Here is a 19,292-nt window from a genome sequence, read left to right on the forward strand (position 1 = left end):
CAGTTTGAATATCATTGGTGGCCAGTCTGCCAGCGTTCAGCCTCCGCTCCGCTCAGCAAGCGGACACCTGAACGCTGCTTGCAGCGTTCGGGTGTCCGCCTGGCCATGCGGAGGCAAGCGGATCCGTCCAGACTTACAATGTAAGTCAATGGGGGCGGATCCGTTTGAAGATGACACCATATGGCTCAATCTTCAAACGGATCCGTCCCCCATTGACTTTCAATGTAAAGTCTGGACGGATCCGTTCAGGCTACTTTCACACTTAGAATTTTTTTCAAACTATAATTCAGACGGATCCGTTCTGAACGGATACAAACGTCTGCATTATAGGAGCGGATCCGTCTGAGCAGACATCAGACGGACCCGCTCTGAACGCTAGTGTGAAAGTAGCCTAAACTGGGACTCCGATCGGAACTCTCCGCTGCCACCAATGATCGGGGGGGGGGGGAGAGGGGGAGGCTGCACACTGGCCACCAATGATAATACAATAGAGGGAGGGAGGGGGGCCGGGGGAGGCCGCACACTGGCCACCAATGATAATACAATAGAGGGAGGGGGGCGCACTGGCCACCAATGAAATTAAAACTGGAGAGGGAGGGGGGTCTGCCCCCTGCTCCCTGGCAGCCCCTAATCTCTAATAGGGGGCTATGATATGCACAATTAACCCCTCAGGTGCAGAACCTGAGAGGTTAATTGTGCGGATCACAGCCCCCTGTAAGAGATCGGGTGCTGCCAGGCAGCAGGGGGCAGTCATGTACACAGTTAGTTGCATATTCTAACTAGAAGCGTCCCCATCACTATGGGAACGCCTCTGTGTTAGAATATACTGTCGGATATGAGTTTTCACGAAGTAAAAACTCATCTCTGAAAAAGCTTTTATGCAGACGGATCTTCGGATCCGTCTGTATGAAAGTAACCTACGGCTACGGATCACGGATGCCAATCTTGTGTGCATCCGTGTTCTTTCACGGACCCATTGACTTGAATGGGTCCGTGAACCGTTGTCCGTTAAAAAAATAGGACAGGTCATATTTTTTGGACGGACAGGAAACACGGATCACGGATGCAGCTGCAAAACGGTGCATTTTCCGATTTTTCCACGGACCCATTGAAAGTCAATGGGTCCGCGAAAAAAAATGGAAAACGGCACAACTGCCACGGATGCACACAACGGTCGTGTGCATGAGGCCTAAGGGTCCATTCACACGTCCGCAATTTCGTTCCGCATTTTGCGTAACGGAATTGCGGACCCATTTATTTCTATGGGGCTGCCCGGATCCAGAATTGCGGGTCCGCAATTCCGATCCCGAAAATGATAGAACATGTCCTATTGCGGACAAGAAAAGGCATTTTCTATTAAGTGCTGGCGATGTGCGGACCGCAAAATGCGGAACGCACATCGCCGATGTCCGTGTTTTGTGGATCCGTGGATCCGCAAAACACACACGGATGTGTGAATGCACCCTTAGAGGATATTTATAGATGCTTACCAATAAAGTAGAAGAGTTGAAGTTTAATAAGACAATATTGAAAGGTCAAAGCAAATACCTTGATATTATCCTTAGACTCCTGCAATTTTTCTTGAAGTACTTGAACTTCCATCCCGGATTTATGCAGATTTTGGGCCTTTTGTGACAGCAAAGTTTCATATTGAGTTGCATCATGACCCTTTTTTTCAGCCAAACTCTGCAGAGAACAAAAAGAATATTGGATGACTAGATTAATAATTTCTTGGGAAAATATATAACAGAGAAATAGAATATAACATTTTCTTTTGACTGCCTTGCCAACTCACATTATTTATACAGTCAGGTCCATAAATATTGGGTCATTAACACAATTCTAAAATTTTTGACTCTATACACCACCACAATGGATTTAAAATGAAACGAACAATATTTGCTTTAAATGCAGACTGTCAGCTTTATTTTGAGGGTATTTACATCCAAATCAGGTGAACGGTGTAGGAATTACAACAGTTTGCATATGTGCCTCCCACTTGTTAAGGGACCAGAAGTAATGGGACACATGGCTTTTCAGCTGTTCTATGGCCAGGTGTGTGTTATTCCCTCATTATCCCAATTACAATGCGCAGATAAAAGGTCCAGAGTTAATTTCAAGTGTGCTATTTGCATTTGGAATCTGTTGCTGTCAACTCTCAAGATGAGATCCAAAAAGCTGTCACTATCAGTGAAGCAAGCCATCATTAGGCTGAAAAAACAAAACAAACCCATCAGAGAGATAGCAAAAACATTACGTGTGGCCAAAACAACTGTTTGGAACATTCTTAAAAAGAAGGAATGCACCGGTGAGCTCAGCAACATCAAAAGCCCCAAAGACCATGGAAAACAACTGTGGTGGATGACCGAAGAATTCTTTCCCTGGTGAAGAAAACACCCTTCACAACAGTTGGCCAGATCAAGAACACTCTCCAGGAGGTAGGTGTATGTGTGTAAAAGTCAACAATCAAGAGAAGACTTCACCAAAGTGAATACAAAGGGTTCACCACAAGATGTAAACCATTGGTGAGCCTCAAAAACAGGAAGGGCAGATTAGAGTTTGCCAAACGACATCTAAAAAAGCCTTCACAGTTCTGGAACAACATCCTATGGACAGATGAGACCAAGATCAACTTATACCAGAGTGATGGGAAGAGAAGAGTATGGAGAAGGAAAGGAACGGCTCATGATCCTAAGCATACCACCTCATCAGTGAAGCATGTATAGCTGCCAATGGAACTGTTTCTCTTGTATTTATTGATGATGTGACTGCTGACAAAAGCAGCAGGATGAATTCTGAAGTGTTTCGGGCAACATTATCTGCTCATATTCAGCCAAATGCTTCAGAACTCATTGGACGGCGCTTCACAGTGCAGATGGACAAGAGTTTTTTAAGGGAAAGAAGTGGAATGTTATGCAATGCCCAAGTCAATCACCTGACCTGAATCCGATTGAGCATGCATTTCACTTGCTGAAGACAAAACTGAAGGGAAAATGCCCTAAGAACAAGCAGGAACTGAAGACAATAGAGGCCTGGTAGTGCATCACCAGAGATGAAACCCAGCGTCTGGTGATGTCTATGCGTTCCAGACTTCAGGCTGTAATTGGCTGCAAAGGATTTGCAACCAAGTATTAAAAATTTTAAGTTTGATTTAGGATTATTATTCTGTCCCATTACTTTTGGTCCCTTAACAAGTGGGAGGCACATATGAAAACTGTTGTAATTCCTACACCGTTCACCTGATTTGGATGTAAATACCCTCAAATTAAAGCTGACAGACTGCAGTTAAAGCACATCTTGTTCGTTTCATTTCAAATCTATTGTGGTGGTGTATAGAGCCAAAAATGTTAGAATTGTGTCGACGTCCCAATATTTATGGACCTGACTGTATACTCTATTACCACCATAGTCATTTATGGTACATTGATAGGATGTATTGTGGCAATAGAGAACTTGTATTTTGGTGGCAAGGCTGAACCATTATACACGGAAATAAGAAAAGGTTACAGCAGGATTTGAAACGAGAGGGGAAATCAGAAAAAGGATTACAGAAGGAGGGTAGGGTCTAGAATTAATGCATCAATATTTTTCACGCAGTCTTGAGTGTGATAATTATCCATCTATAAACATCCATAAACACAAGAATTTTTGACTTGCGTGCGTGAGAGCGTCGGACATCTGACGCTAGGTTCCATCTCCCCCCCTCGTTCACTGGAGCGCAGCACTTCGTGAGTTATGCGAGGCATCCGGATGACACGCTGAGGACGCCGAGAGACTGCCGGTAGTGAAGCCGCTCAGGGATGGGAGCCGCCTCTGCTCTGGAGGGCTTGCTGTATACCCGTTTATGTGAGCTTGAATAAGCAGAAGTTCGGGCGGAATAAACATCCTAACTGATAGGTGTCAGACCTGCGACCCCCCCTGCACAGATGGTGGTGGTGAGATGATTTGAATGTGGAAGGAGCGGGGCGGGCTTTCGGTGTCTCAGTGAGTTCGGCTGCCGTGCTGAGTTATGCCTTGTTCGGAGACAAGAGTTTAAGATATCTCAACGGTGGCTGGTTAATGGACCGTGGTCTCCTGTGCTTGTTTAAAGGGAACCTGTCACCAGGATTTTATGCATAGAGCTGGGGACATGGGCTGCTAGATGGCCGCTAGCACATCTGCAATACCCAGTCCCCATAGCTCGCTGCGCTTTTATTGTGTTAAAAAACCGTTTTGATCAATATGCAAATTAACCCGATATGTGTCCTGTGTCCGGAGATGAGTCCAGCGGAAAGGAGCCCAGCACCGCCCCGCGTCCTCCGAATCTCCTCCTTGCTGGCTGACGTCACAGAGCTGGAGCGCCGTAATCTCGCGATGCGCGAGCTAGCGCATGCACAGTGTCGGCATCATGTTCATTCCCTGTGCTGGCATCAGCACAGGGAACGAACTACGCATGCGCTAGCTCACGCATCGCGATATTTCGGCGCTCCAGCTCTGTGACGTCAGCCAGCAAGGAGGAGATTCGGAGGACGCGGGGCGGTGCTGGGCTCCTTTCCGCTGGACTCATCTCCGGACACAGGACACATATCAGGTTCATTTGCATATTGATCAAAACGGTTTTATAACACAATAAAAGCGCAGCGAGCTATGGGGACTGGGTATTGCAGATGTGCTAGCGGCCATCTAGCAGCCCATGTCCCCAGCTCTATGCACAAAATCCTAGTGACAGGTTCCCTTTAAAGAGACAGGGGCTCTGATGTAGGCTCATATTTATTGTGAATCTGTGAAATTAGAGCTGGTCATAAATGTGTCACCCTTGCTGCCTGCTGGATCTGAACTTTGTCTGTGATCTTTGGCTTTACCCTGCTGAATAAATTTTCTGCTTCTGCCTCTGCTAAAACCTGTTAAAACCTGGCATTTGACTAACAACTATTAACCCCTAGTGCTCCATCCAATAAGTTGATTTTTAGACTGGACAATCAACGCATTCCGGTTGCATGATACAGTAGTAATGAGTGGAGTTGAGAGGCCCTTGTGTCCAGGAATATGCAATAGTTAACCTTCTGCTTCCCAGGGGTATCTGGAGGATCCACGGTGGATGGGAACAAAGATTTACTTACACCGTATGCTGGTCTGTGGAAGAGTGGAACTATTAACTTATGCTACAACGGAGAATCAAATAACCTGTTAATTATTATTCCTTAACAAACTAAAAACTTGGTTTATATGAGGAGATGAAAGATTGACGGAGGAGGATTTTTCCCCATATACGGTTCTCTCTGGAAAGGGGCTGATTTGTGGAACATACCGGACATACCGGAATGCATAATGGCCCCCTCAATCCGCTTCCTTGCTGTCTAATGTGCCTGGATGTGCTTTGAGTATTGTGTGTGTGTTTTTTTTTTTTTTTTCCTTGATTGAACCAGAAGTGAACACACGAGTGAACTGATGTCGAGGTTCCCCTGAATTATAATTTATTTTTAATTTTTTTTCTTTTTCTTGTTAGGATTGCTTATTAAAGTGGTATATGTGTAGAGTGAAGGGGTTAAGTAGATAGGAAGTAGGAAGTGATACCAGTTTAATATGGCAAATAATGAGGGGAGTAGGAAAGGGAAGGCCCCTGCCAAAATTGAGGCCTCTGTTTCTCCGGGGATGAATAAACTTGATAAATCTAGACAGCAACTGATAACCAGTATGAACAGATTATCCTGTTCACCTAGGGGGGTGATACAGAAGGGATATCTGAACCCAGAGAGGGAGGGCTCTCCAACTCAGCATAAGGAGGATGAAGGATATGATATTGTCGGTGGGGAGTTGGAGGGGGCTTCCTCACTTGGGGAGAGAGGATCTGGAGTGGACACGCTCGTAGTAGATGATGGCCAGCACAAAGGAGCATATACTCCTAGTTTACAGGACATATTTCAAGAAATAAAAATATGTAGATCATCAATCATGGACCTCTCTCTCCAGGTGGGGAATGTCAGAGAGTCGTTCAGTCTGCAGATTTGCACAAATATAAGGATAGACTAGAAAGAGGCCGAAAAAAGAATATCATGTACAGAGGATTTGTTACAGAAAATTACTCAAGATAAGGATAAGTTAAAAACGGAGAATAGGGACATTAAAAATAAACTACTGGATATGGAAAATAGATCCAGAAGGACTAATTTGAGATGCGTGGACTTTCCAGAGGGAGTGGAGGGAAGGGATGTGTTTACATTTGTCCAGAACTGGTTTATAGACCAATTGTCACGACCGCTATCCCAGCAGCAGTCGTGTCGCACCAGACGGAGGGGAAGGGGGACCCTTATCTACGGATGGGAAATAGAATGGCCACCCCTGACTAACCCTAAGCTGGCACCTGTCTGCCCTGATACCCTAGACGGGGTGTGAACCCGTGCGGCGAGCAGGATGCCTAAACCCTCAGTCGCCCTAACAAGACTGGACTGGGGAAAGGCCGATGGGAGCGCTAGTCACCATCACTCACGTCTAGTAAAACAACAGGGGAAGACAGCAACAAACAACAGCAGAGATAGACTTATCCAGTCACGAGCAGAGAAGGCGATCCCAAACACGACAGTCCACGCCGGACAAGAGCTCCACAGCAACACCATCAAACGATCTCCTTCCAAGGTCAGAGTAGCACTGGAAGTAAGGACTATATCTGGCAATGACTGCAAGTGAAACTGAAACTAATATAGTAGCTGGGAGTGGCAGACAGGACTCACCTGAGAAGGATGCCTACAAACTCCCAGTCAGGACAAAAAGGTTCACAAGGCAAAACCCAGATGACATACCCTGAACCACGGAGCAAACTCACAAGCTATCGCGAGTAGCAAGTCGCTGCGACCTTCTCCTCCCAGACCTGTCTGGATCAGTCACAGTCATGACACCAATTCGGACAGGAGGTTTCAACATTAAAGGATTTTGTGGAGAGAGTCCCCTCCAAACTGCCCCCTCCGGGTACAAGACCTAGAGCAATACTAGTCAAGCTGTTGTCGGCTAAGGATAGAGATTAAATTTTATGTAGAGCTAGGAAGAAGGAAAAGTTAGATTGCAATGGGGCTAGTTATGTTATTTTCAGACTATGCCAAGGAAACTATGCAAGAGAGAATAAAAAAGAACTGCGTATGAAGAATGTGAGTTACTCAATGATTTTCCCGGCTAGGTTACGCGTTCAATGGCAGGATAAAGTCTGTTTTTTTGACTCCACGGAAGATAGCAAAGCATGGATCGAGGATAAATTGTCTAACTAAACGGATGGGACTGGGGATGAGGGGGGGGGGGGTTAACGCTATGGAAGAGAGTCAGGGGCTAGTGCCCACTTGGTCAAAGGTGTGTTTTTTTTTGTTTGTTTTTTTGTTTTGTTTTTCTTCTCTCTCTCTCTCCTTCCCTCTCCTCTCTCTCTAAAAAATTTCTCCCCGCTATTTGTCTTCAAGAGATGCATTTGACCAAGGATACTGTAACCACCATGGATAGGCCATGGATACAGCATGCATTCCACGCTTTATACTCATCCTTCTCCAGGGGTGTAAGTATCCTGATACATAAGGCTATTAAAATTAAAATAAATGATGTAGTTCTAGATAGTGAAGGTAGATACTTGTTGCTTGATTGTCTATTAGAAAATAAACCCTGTATAATCCCCAAAATGTATATTCCTAAATAATAGAGCACTATTAGTAATTGAGGACTATAATATGGTGATAGATGAAACTTTTGATAGATGTAGGATTGGCAATAAAAAATCGGGCACTATAAGATCCTCACTTAAAAATATTACGGATGAGTTTGAATGGTTGGATATTTGGCAATCACAGAATCCTAGAAAAAGGAAATTATCTTGTTATTCTAAATCACATAAAGTAATGTCCAGGATTGATATGGCCCTTAGTAATAACTTAGGAGCACATTTCATTGATAAGATTAACTATACACATAAAGCAGTATCAGATCATTGCCCACTTTTGGTCTGTACTAAGTGAGATAGATTGGTAAGAGAAGGTCGGGTTAGAATTCCGTTAGATAGTTTAATTACACAGGATAGGTATGAAAAGATTTGCACTGAAATACTGGAATATTTCGACAAAAACATGGGCACAGTGGATACAAGGATTGTATGGGATGCAGGGAAAGCTTATATGCGGGGAATTTTCTTGAAATACAACACAATGGTGAAGAAAATGTCAGAAAAAAGAATAGTGGATTTAGGACGAGTGGTCGGAGATAGTGAAAAAGAATATGTGGAGTATCCCACCGAAATTAATTTACAAAGGTGGGAGGAAAACTTAACTAACTATAATAAGGAATTATATCTGTTAACAGAACATCAAAAATTAAACTATGTTATCAAATACTATACTCAGGGACATATACCAGGGAAACTGTTGGCATCACTAATAAAAACACAGAGAAGTAATAATTATATCTCCCAATTGGAGAATGACAATGGACAGGTAGTCTCGGAACAAGAGGATATAATCCAGCTCTTTAGAGAATATTTTGCGGATATATTTTCGCATAAAGGAAATTGAAATATAGTGGAAATAAATAGGTTTTTGGGGAATATATCATTGAAACAGTTGTCGGAGCCACAGAGAGAACTATTGGAAGTAGGTATCTCTTTGGAGGAAATCAATAAGGCCCTTAGTTCTATACCGAAGAATAAGTCTCCAGGTTTAGATGGAATCCATTTTGAGGTCTATAAAACTTTCAGTGGGGTGCTGTCCCACAGGCTCCTGGGATTGTGGGAGGTTTCAGGGGAGTGTAGGACACTACCTGATTCTTTACGAGAGGCGCTGATAATGTTGATCCTGAAAACAGAAAAAAGTCCAAAGAAACTTGACTCATATCGTCCGATATCCCTAATAAATACTGATAATAAACTCTTGGCGAAGGCTCTAGCTAGTAGATTGAAAGAGGTGATATCCACGGTAATTCATGACGATCAAACAGGCTTTATGCCAGATAAATCTATATCAGAGAATATCAGAAGATGTTATATAAATATGCAAATAAAAGGTGCCAATACGATTAGTAGTCTCACTGGATGCGAGTAAGACTTTTGACACAGTAGAGTGGCCTTTTATGGTAGCCACTTTCAGGAAAATGGGCTTTGGGAATAACTTTATAGCTTGGGTTGAGCTATTGTATACAGACATAACAGCAATAATTACAATCAACAGAGAGATATCAGACCCAATTGACATCAAGAGGGGGTAAGACAAGGGTGTCTATTATCTCCGCTTCTTTTCGCTATTGTAGTGGAACCTCTCGTCGCTCTAAGACAGGATAAGAAAATAGTGGATTTAAAATTTGGTCAGCACGAGGAAAAAATTTCTTTGTATGCGGACGACTTGATATTGTTTGTAGGATTCCACGACTCCTTGCTTCAATCAAATGCGACATTTGAGAGTTATGGGAAGGTGGCCGGCCTGTCCATTAATTTAAATAAATCAGCCTGTATACCTTTTGACCCAATTGGGAATTTTATCCCTGGTTGCCTGAAGATTATAAAAGAGGGAGAGAATTTGCAGTATTTGGAAATACAGATATCATCTAACCCTCAAGACTACATAAAAATAAATTTTGTCCCTACAATAGCGAAAATTAGAAATAAGATACGCATTTCAAAAAAAATTACCCCTGTCTATGTCTGGTAGAATATCGTTGATCCGGATGTGTCTACTTCCAATGATAAACCATATTTTATGGAACTCACTAAAAGAAATCACTAAGAAATATTGTAAGATAATACAAAGTCTCTTGAGTGATTTAATTTGGAGGGGGAGAAGGCCAAGAATGCGACTACAACTGTTACAGTTGCCGACGGGAGAAGGTGGTCTGGCAATTCCTGACCTACAAGCATATGCCTTGGCAGGGCAGTTTAAAATCAGCTTGGACTGGAGTAAATCCCAACTTTATAATTCTGTTTTGAGCTGCCTATATAAAAATGTTACCGCTACTGGAATTTGCCAGATACTAGAAGCTGGTATACACCTGCATCCCCAGTTTAATAAATCCCCTACCATGAAATGAATGTATAAAACATGGCAAGCTATTAGACAATTATGGGAAAAGATAGATTATTACGATGATACGCTGCTTTGGGGAAATTATTACTTAAAAGAACTATTAGGTATTGATAAGAGGTTCTGGCAGATACATGGAATCAGTACTCTTGGCCAGATATGGGGAATGGAGAAATAATGGGGTTTGAAGATCTTAAATGTAAAAATAGTCTTGTAGAAAAAGATTGGTTCCATTACTTTCAACTTAGAGCGGCTCTTAAACAATCATTGTTGGGGAAAAGAATAGCTACCTCACGCCCTTCTCCAGTCAAGGCAATTTCAAAAATGATTAATGGTAGGAAGAGAATATCAAATATGTACAATATCTTGTAAAAAAAAATGAGGGAAAAACAAGGCGTGAAGATTAATATAGAAAAATGCAATGGGAGAGTGGAACAGATAAATTCCGAAGGGTGGAGTAAAATATTTCAAGTAATAAACAAGACCTCCCAGAACCCAGCCCATAGGCTTATCCAATTTTTTGTGGTGCATCGTTTATATTACTCCCCTGCCAAGCTTATGAAATATTACAAGAACAAGGTATTTAGGGTTGATTCGGGTGTTCCCGATTCACCAATGTTATCTGCCCTTCCCTTCTCCTGTATCTCAGTATGTACCTCTGTGTATATAATTTTCTCTTTCTGTGAAGGAGTGGAAACTGGGGAATTGGGGGCCAGATATTTACTTAAATTATGCTGTTTTTGCCCAGTCTCTAGTCCAGATATTGATTTCCTACTGCTGGCACTAGTAGGAGGGCGTTGTTCTTTTTTCTTCGGGGACATTTTGCACTTTAATAGTACCCTCCTCACTCCTCTCTCCCACCTATATTAGTATACCCTCTCCCTCTCCTCCTCTTTTTTTTTTTTTTCTCTCTTCTCCTTCCCTCTTTCCTCCCCTCCCCTCCCTCCAGTTATATATTTTTTTATTTTTTTATTATATTTATTTTATTTTATTTCGGTTATTTCAAATATATTCCACTCTTTTCCAGAGATTCTTACACAAACATGCCAACGCTAAACATTAATGATTTATCAACAGTTAGCAGTTAGTCCTACGCTGGTCCAATCAAACCAATCCGTACCGCCTACTTAATTCTAAAGAGGAGAAAGAGGGGGGCCAAGCGATTAATTAAAACAGTAAAGTTAATAATACAATAGCACAAAACAATAGAAACAAGAAAAGAAAGAAAAGAAGAAGAACAAAAAACGTCCAGTAAAGCATTTGTGTCCCCAAAAAAAAATTATGAACCGGGAACTGTCCAAGGCCACTAATCTTTCAAGTGTTAATTCAAGAGGGGATAGTAACGACTACCGGTCCTCGATGTCTGGAACCGCGAAACGGGAACACATTCATATACAGACAGTTAGTCCTTAATGACCCAGGTGAGTTAGTTCTTGGTTAGTCCAAAAAAGATAATCCTTAATTAGTCCAAGAGAGTTAATCCTTTAGTTAATCTCAGAGGGTTATAGGTTATGAGTTAGGAGCTAGCAGGGGGGTCAAAATAGTTGAAAATCATCTGGACAATCATACTGGGAGCTCCCAAGGGGACTTACAAACCTTATTACGGCGGTATACTAGAGGCGATTTTTATCATAAACCACCTATTCTTCTTTAGAAGATATTCCTAGAAACCGCAAATCTTCACCCCTTCTTTCCTTTATCCCACGCTTTGTTTCTGGACTGGGAATACACACGCTGTCTTACATCCAGTATGTCCAGATTCCCCACTATACACTCTATACCCTCTATAACCCCGCACCTGCCAAGACTCTATGCAGCGAACTGTGCAGCACACAGTGTATCACAAACCGGGCACACCACCGTCAGTGGTCAAGCCTGTAGCAACCACCACCGTCCAGTAATCAAGCCTGTAGCAGTAGGCAGCCCGCGGTCTCTGCGCCCTAGCCCGCTTCAGTTGGCCTCAGCTCGTATACAATCAGGGCAGATAGTGAGCGGCACACGCCGCCGCCACGTAGCAGACCAACTCCACCGATCCTCTATAAACAGTCTCACCACCCCGACGTCATGTCCTCAGCGTCCTCGATGATCTGTAGCATCCTCAGAGACCACAGTCGACCATATTACTCCCCTTCCAAACTTTTGAAATATTACAAGAACAAGGTATTTAGATGTTTAAAATGTGCCGAGATAGGAGTTGAGGATGTGCATTTACTGTGGGAGTGCCAATCTCTCCCAAATTTTTGGAATGAAGTGCTTGACTATATTAACCTGTTTCGGACACATGACGTATCGGTACGGCATGTTGTCCCGGTACTTAAGAACACATGATGTACCGGTACGTCATGTGTATTTCAGATCACCGCCGCCCGGCGGGCGGGCGGTGATCGGAACAAGTTGCCTGCTCAAATCATTGAGCAGGCACCTTGGCTAAATGCGCAGGGGGGTCCCGTGTCAATTCAGACCTGCGGCTTTTACATGCAGCAGCGGTTGCGGTCGGCGGTACCATCAGGTCCCCGTGGGGCTGTAGGGGGGACCCGATGGCATGGAAGGCAGTGCAATGCCTTCCTGAGGCATCTGTGCTGCCTTCCAGCAAAGAGCCTGTGAGATCCAGCCCCCTGGATCTCACAGGCAGGAAGCTGTATGAATAATACTTACTGTATTACTCATACAGCCAATGCATTCCAATACAGAAGTATTGGAATGCATTGTAAAGGATTAGACCCCCAAAAGTTGAGGACAAAAAATGAAGTGAAAAAAAAGTTGAAAAAAATAAAGATTTCCCCCCCAAAAATTAAAAGTTTCAAGTAAAAATAATCAAAAATGTAATTTTCCCCAAATAAAGTTAAAAAAAATTGGTAAAAAATAGAGAAAAGAATAGTATACATATTAGGTATCGCCGCCTCCGTATCGACCAGCTCTATAAACTTATCACATGACCTAAACCCTCAGATCAACACCGTGAAAAATAAAAACTGTGCTAAATAAACCATTTTTTTGTCACCTTACATCACAAAAAGTACAACAGCAAGCGATCAAAAAGGCGTTTGCCCACCAAAATAGCACCAATCTAACCGTCACCTCATCCTGCAAAAAATTAGCCCCTACCTGAGACAATCGCCCAAAAAATAAAAAAAAATATGGCTCAGAATATGGAGACACTAAAACATAATTTTTTTTGTTTTAAAAAAGCTGTTATTGTGTAAAACTTACATAAATAAACAAAAAGTATACATATTAGGCATCGCCGCGTCCGATAAGACCAGCTCTATATCACATGACCTAACCCCTCAGATGAACACCGTAAAAAATTAAAAATAAAAACTGTGCTAAATAAACAATTTTTTGTCACCTTACATCACAAAAAGTGTAATAGCAAGTGATCAAAAAGTCATATGCACCCCAAAATAGTGGCAATCAAACCGTCATCTCATCCTGCAAAAATCATACCCTACCCATGATAATCGCCCAAAAACTGAAAAAATTATGTCTCTCAGACTATGGAAACACTAAAACATGATATTTTTTGCTTCAAAAATGAAATCATTGTATAAAACTTACATAAATAAAAAAAAGTATACATTAGGTATCGCAGAGTCCGTAATAACTTGCTCTATAAAAATATCACATGACCTAACCCCTCAAGTGAATACCGTAAAAAAAAAAAAAAAAGAAACGGTGTAAAAAAGCCATTTTTTGTTAACTTACATCACAAAAAGTGAAATAGCAAGCGATCATAAAGTCACATGCACCCCAAATAGAGATGTCCCGAACATAAAATTTTCCATTCGCGAACGGAGAACGCGATTTTTCGCAAATGTTTGCGAACGGGCGAACCGCCATAGACTTCAATAGGCAGGCGAATTTTAAAACCCACAGGGACTCTTTCTGGCCACAATAGTGATGGAAAAGTTTTTTCAAGGGGACTAACACCTGGACTGTGGCATGCCGGAGGGGGATCCATGGCAAAACTCCCATGGAAAATTACATAGTTGACGCAGAGTCTGGTTTTAATCCTTAAAGGGCATAAATCAATTAACATTTCTAAATTGTTTGGAATAACGTGCTTTAAAACATCAGGTATGATGTTGTATCGATCAGGTAGTGTAAGGGTTACGCCCGCTTCACAGTGACAGACCAAACTCCCCGTTTAACGCACCACAAACAGTCCATTTGCACAACCGCAAACTCCCCATTTGCACAAGGTTGGATACCAAGCTAGCCCTGTCCCATTTCTTGTAGGTCTCTTCCTCCACCCAGCCACATACAACACCAAGGGTCCCTGAAAGGTGACAACAAGCCCCCTGGGACGCCGGCTATGGTTGGTCTTCCACCTCCTCAAAGCCACCTTCCTCCTCTGACTCCTCTTCTTCAGACTCCTCTCTCTGCGTTGCCTCTCTCTGCGTTATTATAAGGTGTGTTAAGTAGTACTATTCCTATCCGTTTAATCCCTGTTACGTCTCCTATCAGGGGACGTGTATATGGCATTGATTTTAGGAACGGGGAGATGGAAAAAGATGCTTTGTCGGTCCTCCTACTTCAAATTTGGGGCACTGCGCGTGCAATCTAATGTGCCACCAGATAGTTGTGGTGTGTTATGTTGTTCTATTCTTATCAGTTTAATCCCTGTTACGTCCCCTATCAGGGGACGTGTATATGGCATCAATTTTAGGAACGGGGAGATGGAAAAAGATGCTATTATTTCAGTTCAAAAAGTGTTTTTTTTTTTAAATGTGCACCACTGTTACACCAGATATGAGTTGCACTTTTGTGACACTGTGCCCTTGCAGGCCCTGAAACGCACACTTGTGAAGGAAAATGACTGCTATTATTTCAGTCCCAAAAGTGTTTTTTTTTTTTTTATGTGCACCACTGTTACACCAGATATGAGTTGCACTGGTGTGACACTGTGCCCTGGCAGGCCCTGAAATGCACACTTGTGAAGGAAAATTACTATTATTTCACAGTCCAAAAATTTATTTTATTTTTTTTAAATGCAAGCTATTGTGACACCAGATGAGTGGTCGCACTGGGCAAGTGGGCACAGTATACGCTGTGAGCCTGACACACACGCTGGCAGGCAGGCAACTGCAATTAGATTACAAAAAAAAAAGCAGACTGATGTTCTAGCCCCTGGGGTGCTGTCCTTACAGCAGAGATCAGAGGAGTCTTTCAGGACTGTAGTGGACACTGAATACACTAGCCTAGCTAGCGATTTCCCTATTAAATCAGCAGCAGCTACACTGTCCCTCCTCTCACTAAGAATGCAGCTTCCGAATGAATCTAAAATGGATGCTGTCCAGGAGGTGGGAGGGTCTGGGAGGGAGGGTCTGCTGCTGATTGGCTGGAATGTGTCTGCTGACTGTGATGTACAGGGTCAAAGTTTACTCAATGATGACGAATACGGGGCGGACCGAACATCGCATATGTTCGCCCGCCGCGGCGAACGCGAACAAGCTATGTTCGCCGGGAACTATTACCCGGCGAACTATTCGGGACATCTCTAACCCCAAAATAGTGCCAATCAAACCGTCATCTCATCCCGCAAAAATCATACCCTACCAAAGATAATCGCCCAAAAACTAAAGAATTATGGCTCTCAGACTATGGAAACATTAAAACATAATTTTTTTTGTTTAAAAAAAGAAATCATTGTGTAAAACTTACATTAAAAAAAAAAGTATACATATTAGGTATCGCCGCGTCCGTGACAACCTGGTCTATAAAAATACCACATTATCTAACCTGTCAGATGAATGTTAAATAAAAAATAAAAACGGTGCCAAAACAGCTATTTCTTGTTACCTTGCCTCAAAAAAAGTGTAATACAGAGCAACCAAAAATCATATGTACCCTAAAATAGTACCAATAAAACTGCCACCCTATGCCGTAGTTTCTAAAATGGGATCACTTTTTTGGAGTTTACTCTAGGGGTGCAACAGGAGGGCTTCAAATGGGACATGGTGTCAAAAAACCAGTCCAGCAAAATCTGCCTTCTAAAAACCGTATGGCATTCCTTTCCTTCTGCGCACTGCCATGTGCCCGTACAGCGGTTTACGACCACATATGGGGTGTTTCTGTAAACTACAGAATCAGAGCCATAAATATTGAGTTTTGTTTGGCAGTTAACCCTTGCTTTGTAACTGGAAAAAAATTATTAAAATGGAAAATCTGCTAAAAAAGTGAAATTTTTAAATTGTATCTCTATTTTCCATTAATTCTTGTGGAACACCTAAAGGGATAACGATGTTTGTAAAATCAGTTTTGAATACCTTGAGGGGTGTAGTTTCTAGAATGGGGTCACTTTTTTGGAGTTTCTACTCTAGGGGTGCATTAGGGGGGCTTCAAATGGGACATGATGTCAAAAAAGCAGTCCAGCAAAATCTGCCTTCCAAAAACCGCATGGCATTCCTTTCCTTCTGCGCCCTGCCGTGTGCCCTTACGGCGGTTTACGACCACATATGGGGTGTTTCTGTAAACTACAGAATCAGAGCCATAAATATTGAGTTTTGTTTGGCTGTTAACCCTTGCTTTGTAACTGGAAAAAAATTATAAAAATAGAAAATCTGCCCAAAAAGTGACATTTTGAAACTGTATCTCTATTTTATTTTTATTTTATAATTCTTGTGGAACACCTAAAGGGTTAACAAAGTTTGTAAAATCAGTTTTGAATACATTGAGGGGTGTAGTTTCTAGAATGGAGTCATTTTTTGGTGGTTTCTATTATGTAAGCCTCACAAAGTGACTTCAGACCTGAACTGGTCCTTGAAAAGTGGGTTTTTGAAAATTTCAGAAAAATTTCAAGATTTGCTTCTAAACCTCTAAGCCTTGTAACATCCCCAAAAAATAAAATGTAATTTCCAAAATGATCCAAACATGAAGTAGACATATGGGGAATGTAAAGTAATAACTATTTTTGTAGGTATTACTATGTATTATAGAAGTAATTTGGTATTTTTTTATAAATAAAAATGAATTTTATTGACTCCATTTTACCAGTGTCATGAAGTACAATATGTGATGAAAAAACAATTTCAGAATGGCCTGGATAAGTCAAAGCGTTTTAAAGTTATCACCACATAAAGGTGAAAATTAGCCCGGTCCCTAAGGGGTTAAGGTACTTCATAAGGTGGACATCCCCCTAACTTTCGGGGCATGTGTGCTGGGTTTAGTGGAGGATATAGGGGCCCCTGGGAAATTCTCAATAATAACTAAATTGTTATTTCAGGCTAGGAGATGTATTGTAAGAAAATGGATAGAGAAAACCGTACTAACAATAAATATGTGGTGCAGCCTGGTCAAATGTTCGTTGGCTTGCGAGAGATTACATATAGCTGCAAATGCTAAAAGGTGGAGGTTTGAGAGCATGTGGGCAGAATGGTAGGGTTGAGCGAACCCGAACTGTAAAGTTCATACCGAACTTTAGGATTTTTGGACCCCGGACCCGAACATTTCCGTAAAAGTTTGGGTTTGGTGTTCGGCGCTTTCTTGGTGCTTTTTGAAAGGCTGCACAGCAGCCAATCAACAAGCGTCATACTACTTGCCCCAAGAGGCCATCACAGCCATGCCTACTAATGGCATGGTTGTGATTGGCCAGAGCAGCATGTGAACCAGGCTCTATATAAGCTTGAGTCACGTAGCGCTGCACGTTACTCTGCTATTACAAGTGTAGGGAGAGGATGCTGCTGGACTTGTGATTTCAGGAAGAGACTAGGAGAGAATCTAACTCAACGATCTACCTAGAAATAGTTGTTTGGGTGCAGGACACAATCGTTTTACCCTGCCCTGAGATCATTGACCAAAATTTTTTTATGTGAGCTCAGTGCACCAGCACTGCATCTGAGCTTTTGGGACATTGCAAATCACCATTTTTTTTTTGGGCAAACTACAACATCTGGATTAGTCAGTGTGCAATTTAAGGTAGAAATACACCCATAATTTTTGGGGGTTTTAAAAACACACAATTTTTTTTCAAAAAACAGTATTTTCCAGATCTGCAAGTGTTAAATTCAAGTTTAATATATACAGCTTTCATATTCTGTTACAAAAAAAAAGACTTTTTGGGCAATCTACAACATCTGTATTATTCAGTGTGCAAGTTAAACTAGAAATACAACCATTATTTTCTGTGGTTTGAAAAACACACTTTTTCCCCCCCAAAAAACAGTATTTATCAGATCTGCAAGTGTTAAATTCAAGTTTAATATATACAGCTTTCATATTCTGTTACAAAAAAAAAGACTTTTTGGGCAATCTACAACATCTGTATTAGTCAGTGTGCAATTTAAGCTAGAAATACACCCATCATTTTCTGTGGTTTGAAAAACACACTTTTTTTTCTTCAAAAAACAGTATGAGGCTACTTTCACACTTGCGCTTGATCGGATCCGTTCTGAACGGATCCGATCATATTAATGCAGACGGAGGCTCCGTTCAGTACGGATCCGTCTGCATTAATAACTTAGAAAAATTTCTAAGTGCGAAAGTAGCCTCAGCGGATCCGTTCAGACTTTCAATGTAAAGTCAATGGGGGACGGATCCGCTTGAAGATTGAGCCATATGGTGTCATCTTCAAGCGGATCCGTTCCCATTGACTTAGATTGTAAGTCTGGACGGATCCGCACGCCTCCGCACGGCCAGGCGGACACCCGAACGCTGCAAGCAGCGTTCAGCTGTCCGCCTGGCCGTGCGGAGGCGAGCGGAGCGGAGGCTGAACGCCGCCAGACTGATGCAGTCTGAGCGGATCCGCATCCATTCAGACTGCATCAGGGCTGGACGGAAGCGTTCTGCTCCGCTCGTGAGCCCCTTCAAACGGAGCTCACGAGCGGACAGCAGAACGCTAGTGTGAAAGTAGCCTTACATATCTGCAAGTGTTAAATTCAAGTTTAATATATACAGCTTTCATATTCTCTGACCAAAAAAAGACTTTTTTGGCAAGTGTAGGCCAGTGGCGGCTGGGCCTGAGGCAGATAGCAGTTTGGCGCATGTCCTTCCATCACCGAGGATTGCAGGGCGCTTCAGTTTGCCTCCTGTTGCTTCCACCTCCTACTCTGCTTCCTCATCCTCTACCAGCTCCTCATCCGGTCAGCGTAACACCTTCACCACCAACTTCAGCACAGCCAGGGGTAAATGACAGCAGGAAGTTTTAAAACTTATCTGTTTGGGGGACAAACCCCACACCACGCAGGAGCTGTGGACGGGCCTTGAACAACAGACCAATGAGTGGTTTGTGCCAGTCAGCCTCAAGCCCGGCCTGGTGGTGTGCGATAATGGGCGAAATCTCGT

The 19,292-nt window shown here is 42.5% G+C and overlaps 1 protein-coding gene across 1 annotated transcript in view; it reads right to left on the reverse strand.

The window, feature by feature from the left end:
- The window catches only part of LOC120978530, a 364,435-nt gene that overhangs the window by 262,434 nt on the left and 82,709 nt on the right, over positions 1–19,292 (reverse strand). The window contains exon 3 of the mRNA XM_040406727.1: positions 1,549–1,686. Within this exon, the coding sequence (XP_040262661.1) occupies positions 1,549–1,686 (138 nt within the window). The remainder of the gene's footprint in view (positions 1–1,548; positions 1,687–19,292) is intronic.

The sequence above is a fragment of the Bufo bufo genome, chromosome 9 (genome assembly GCF_905171765.1).
Source record: "Bufo bufo chromosome 9, aBufBuf1.1, whole genome shotgun sequence".
Lineage (NCBI taxonomy): Eukaryota > Metazoa > Chordata > Amphibia > Anura > Bufonidae > Bufo > Bufo bufo.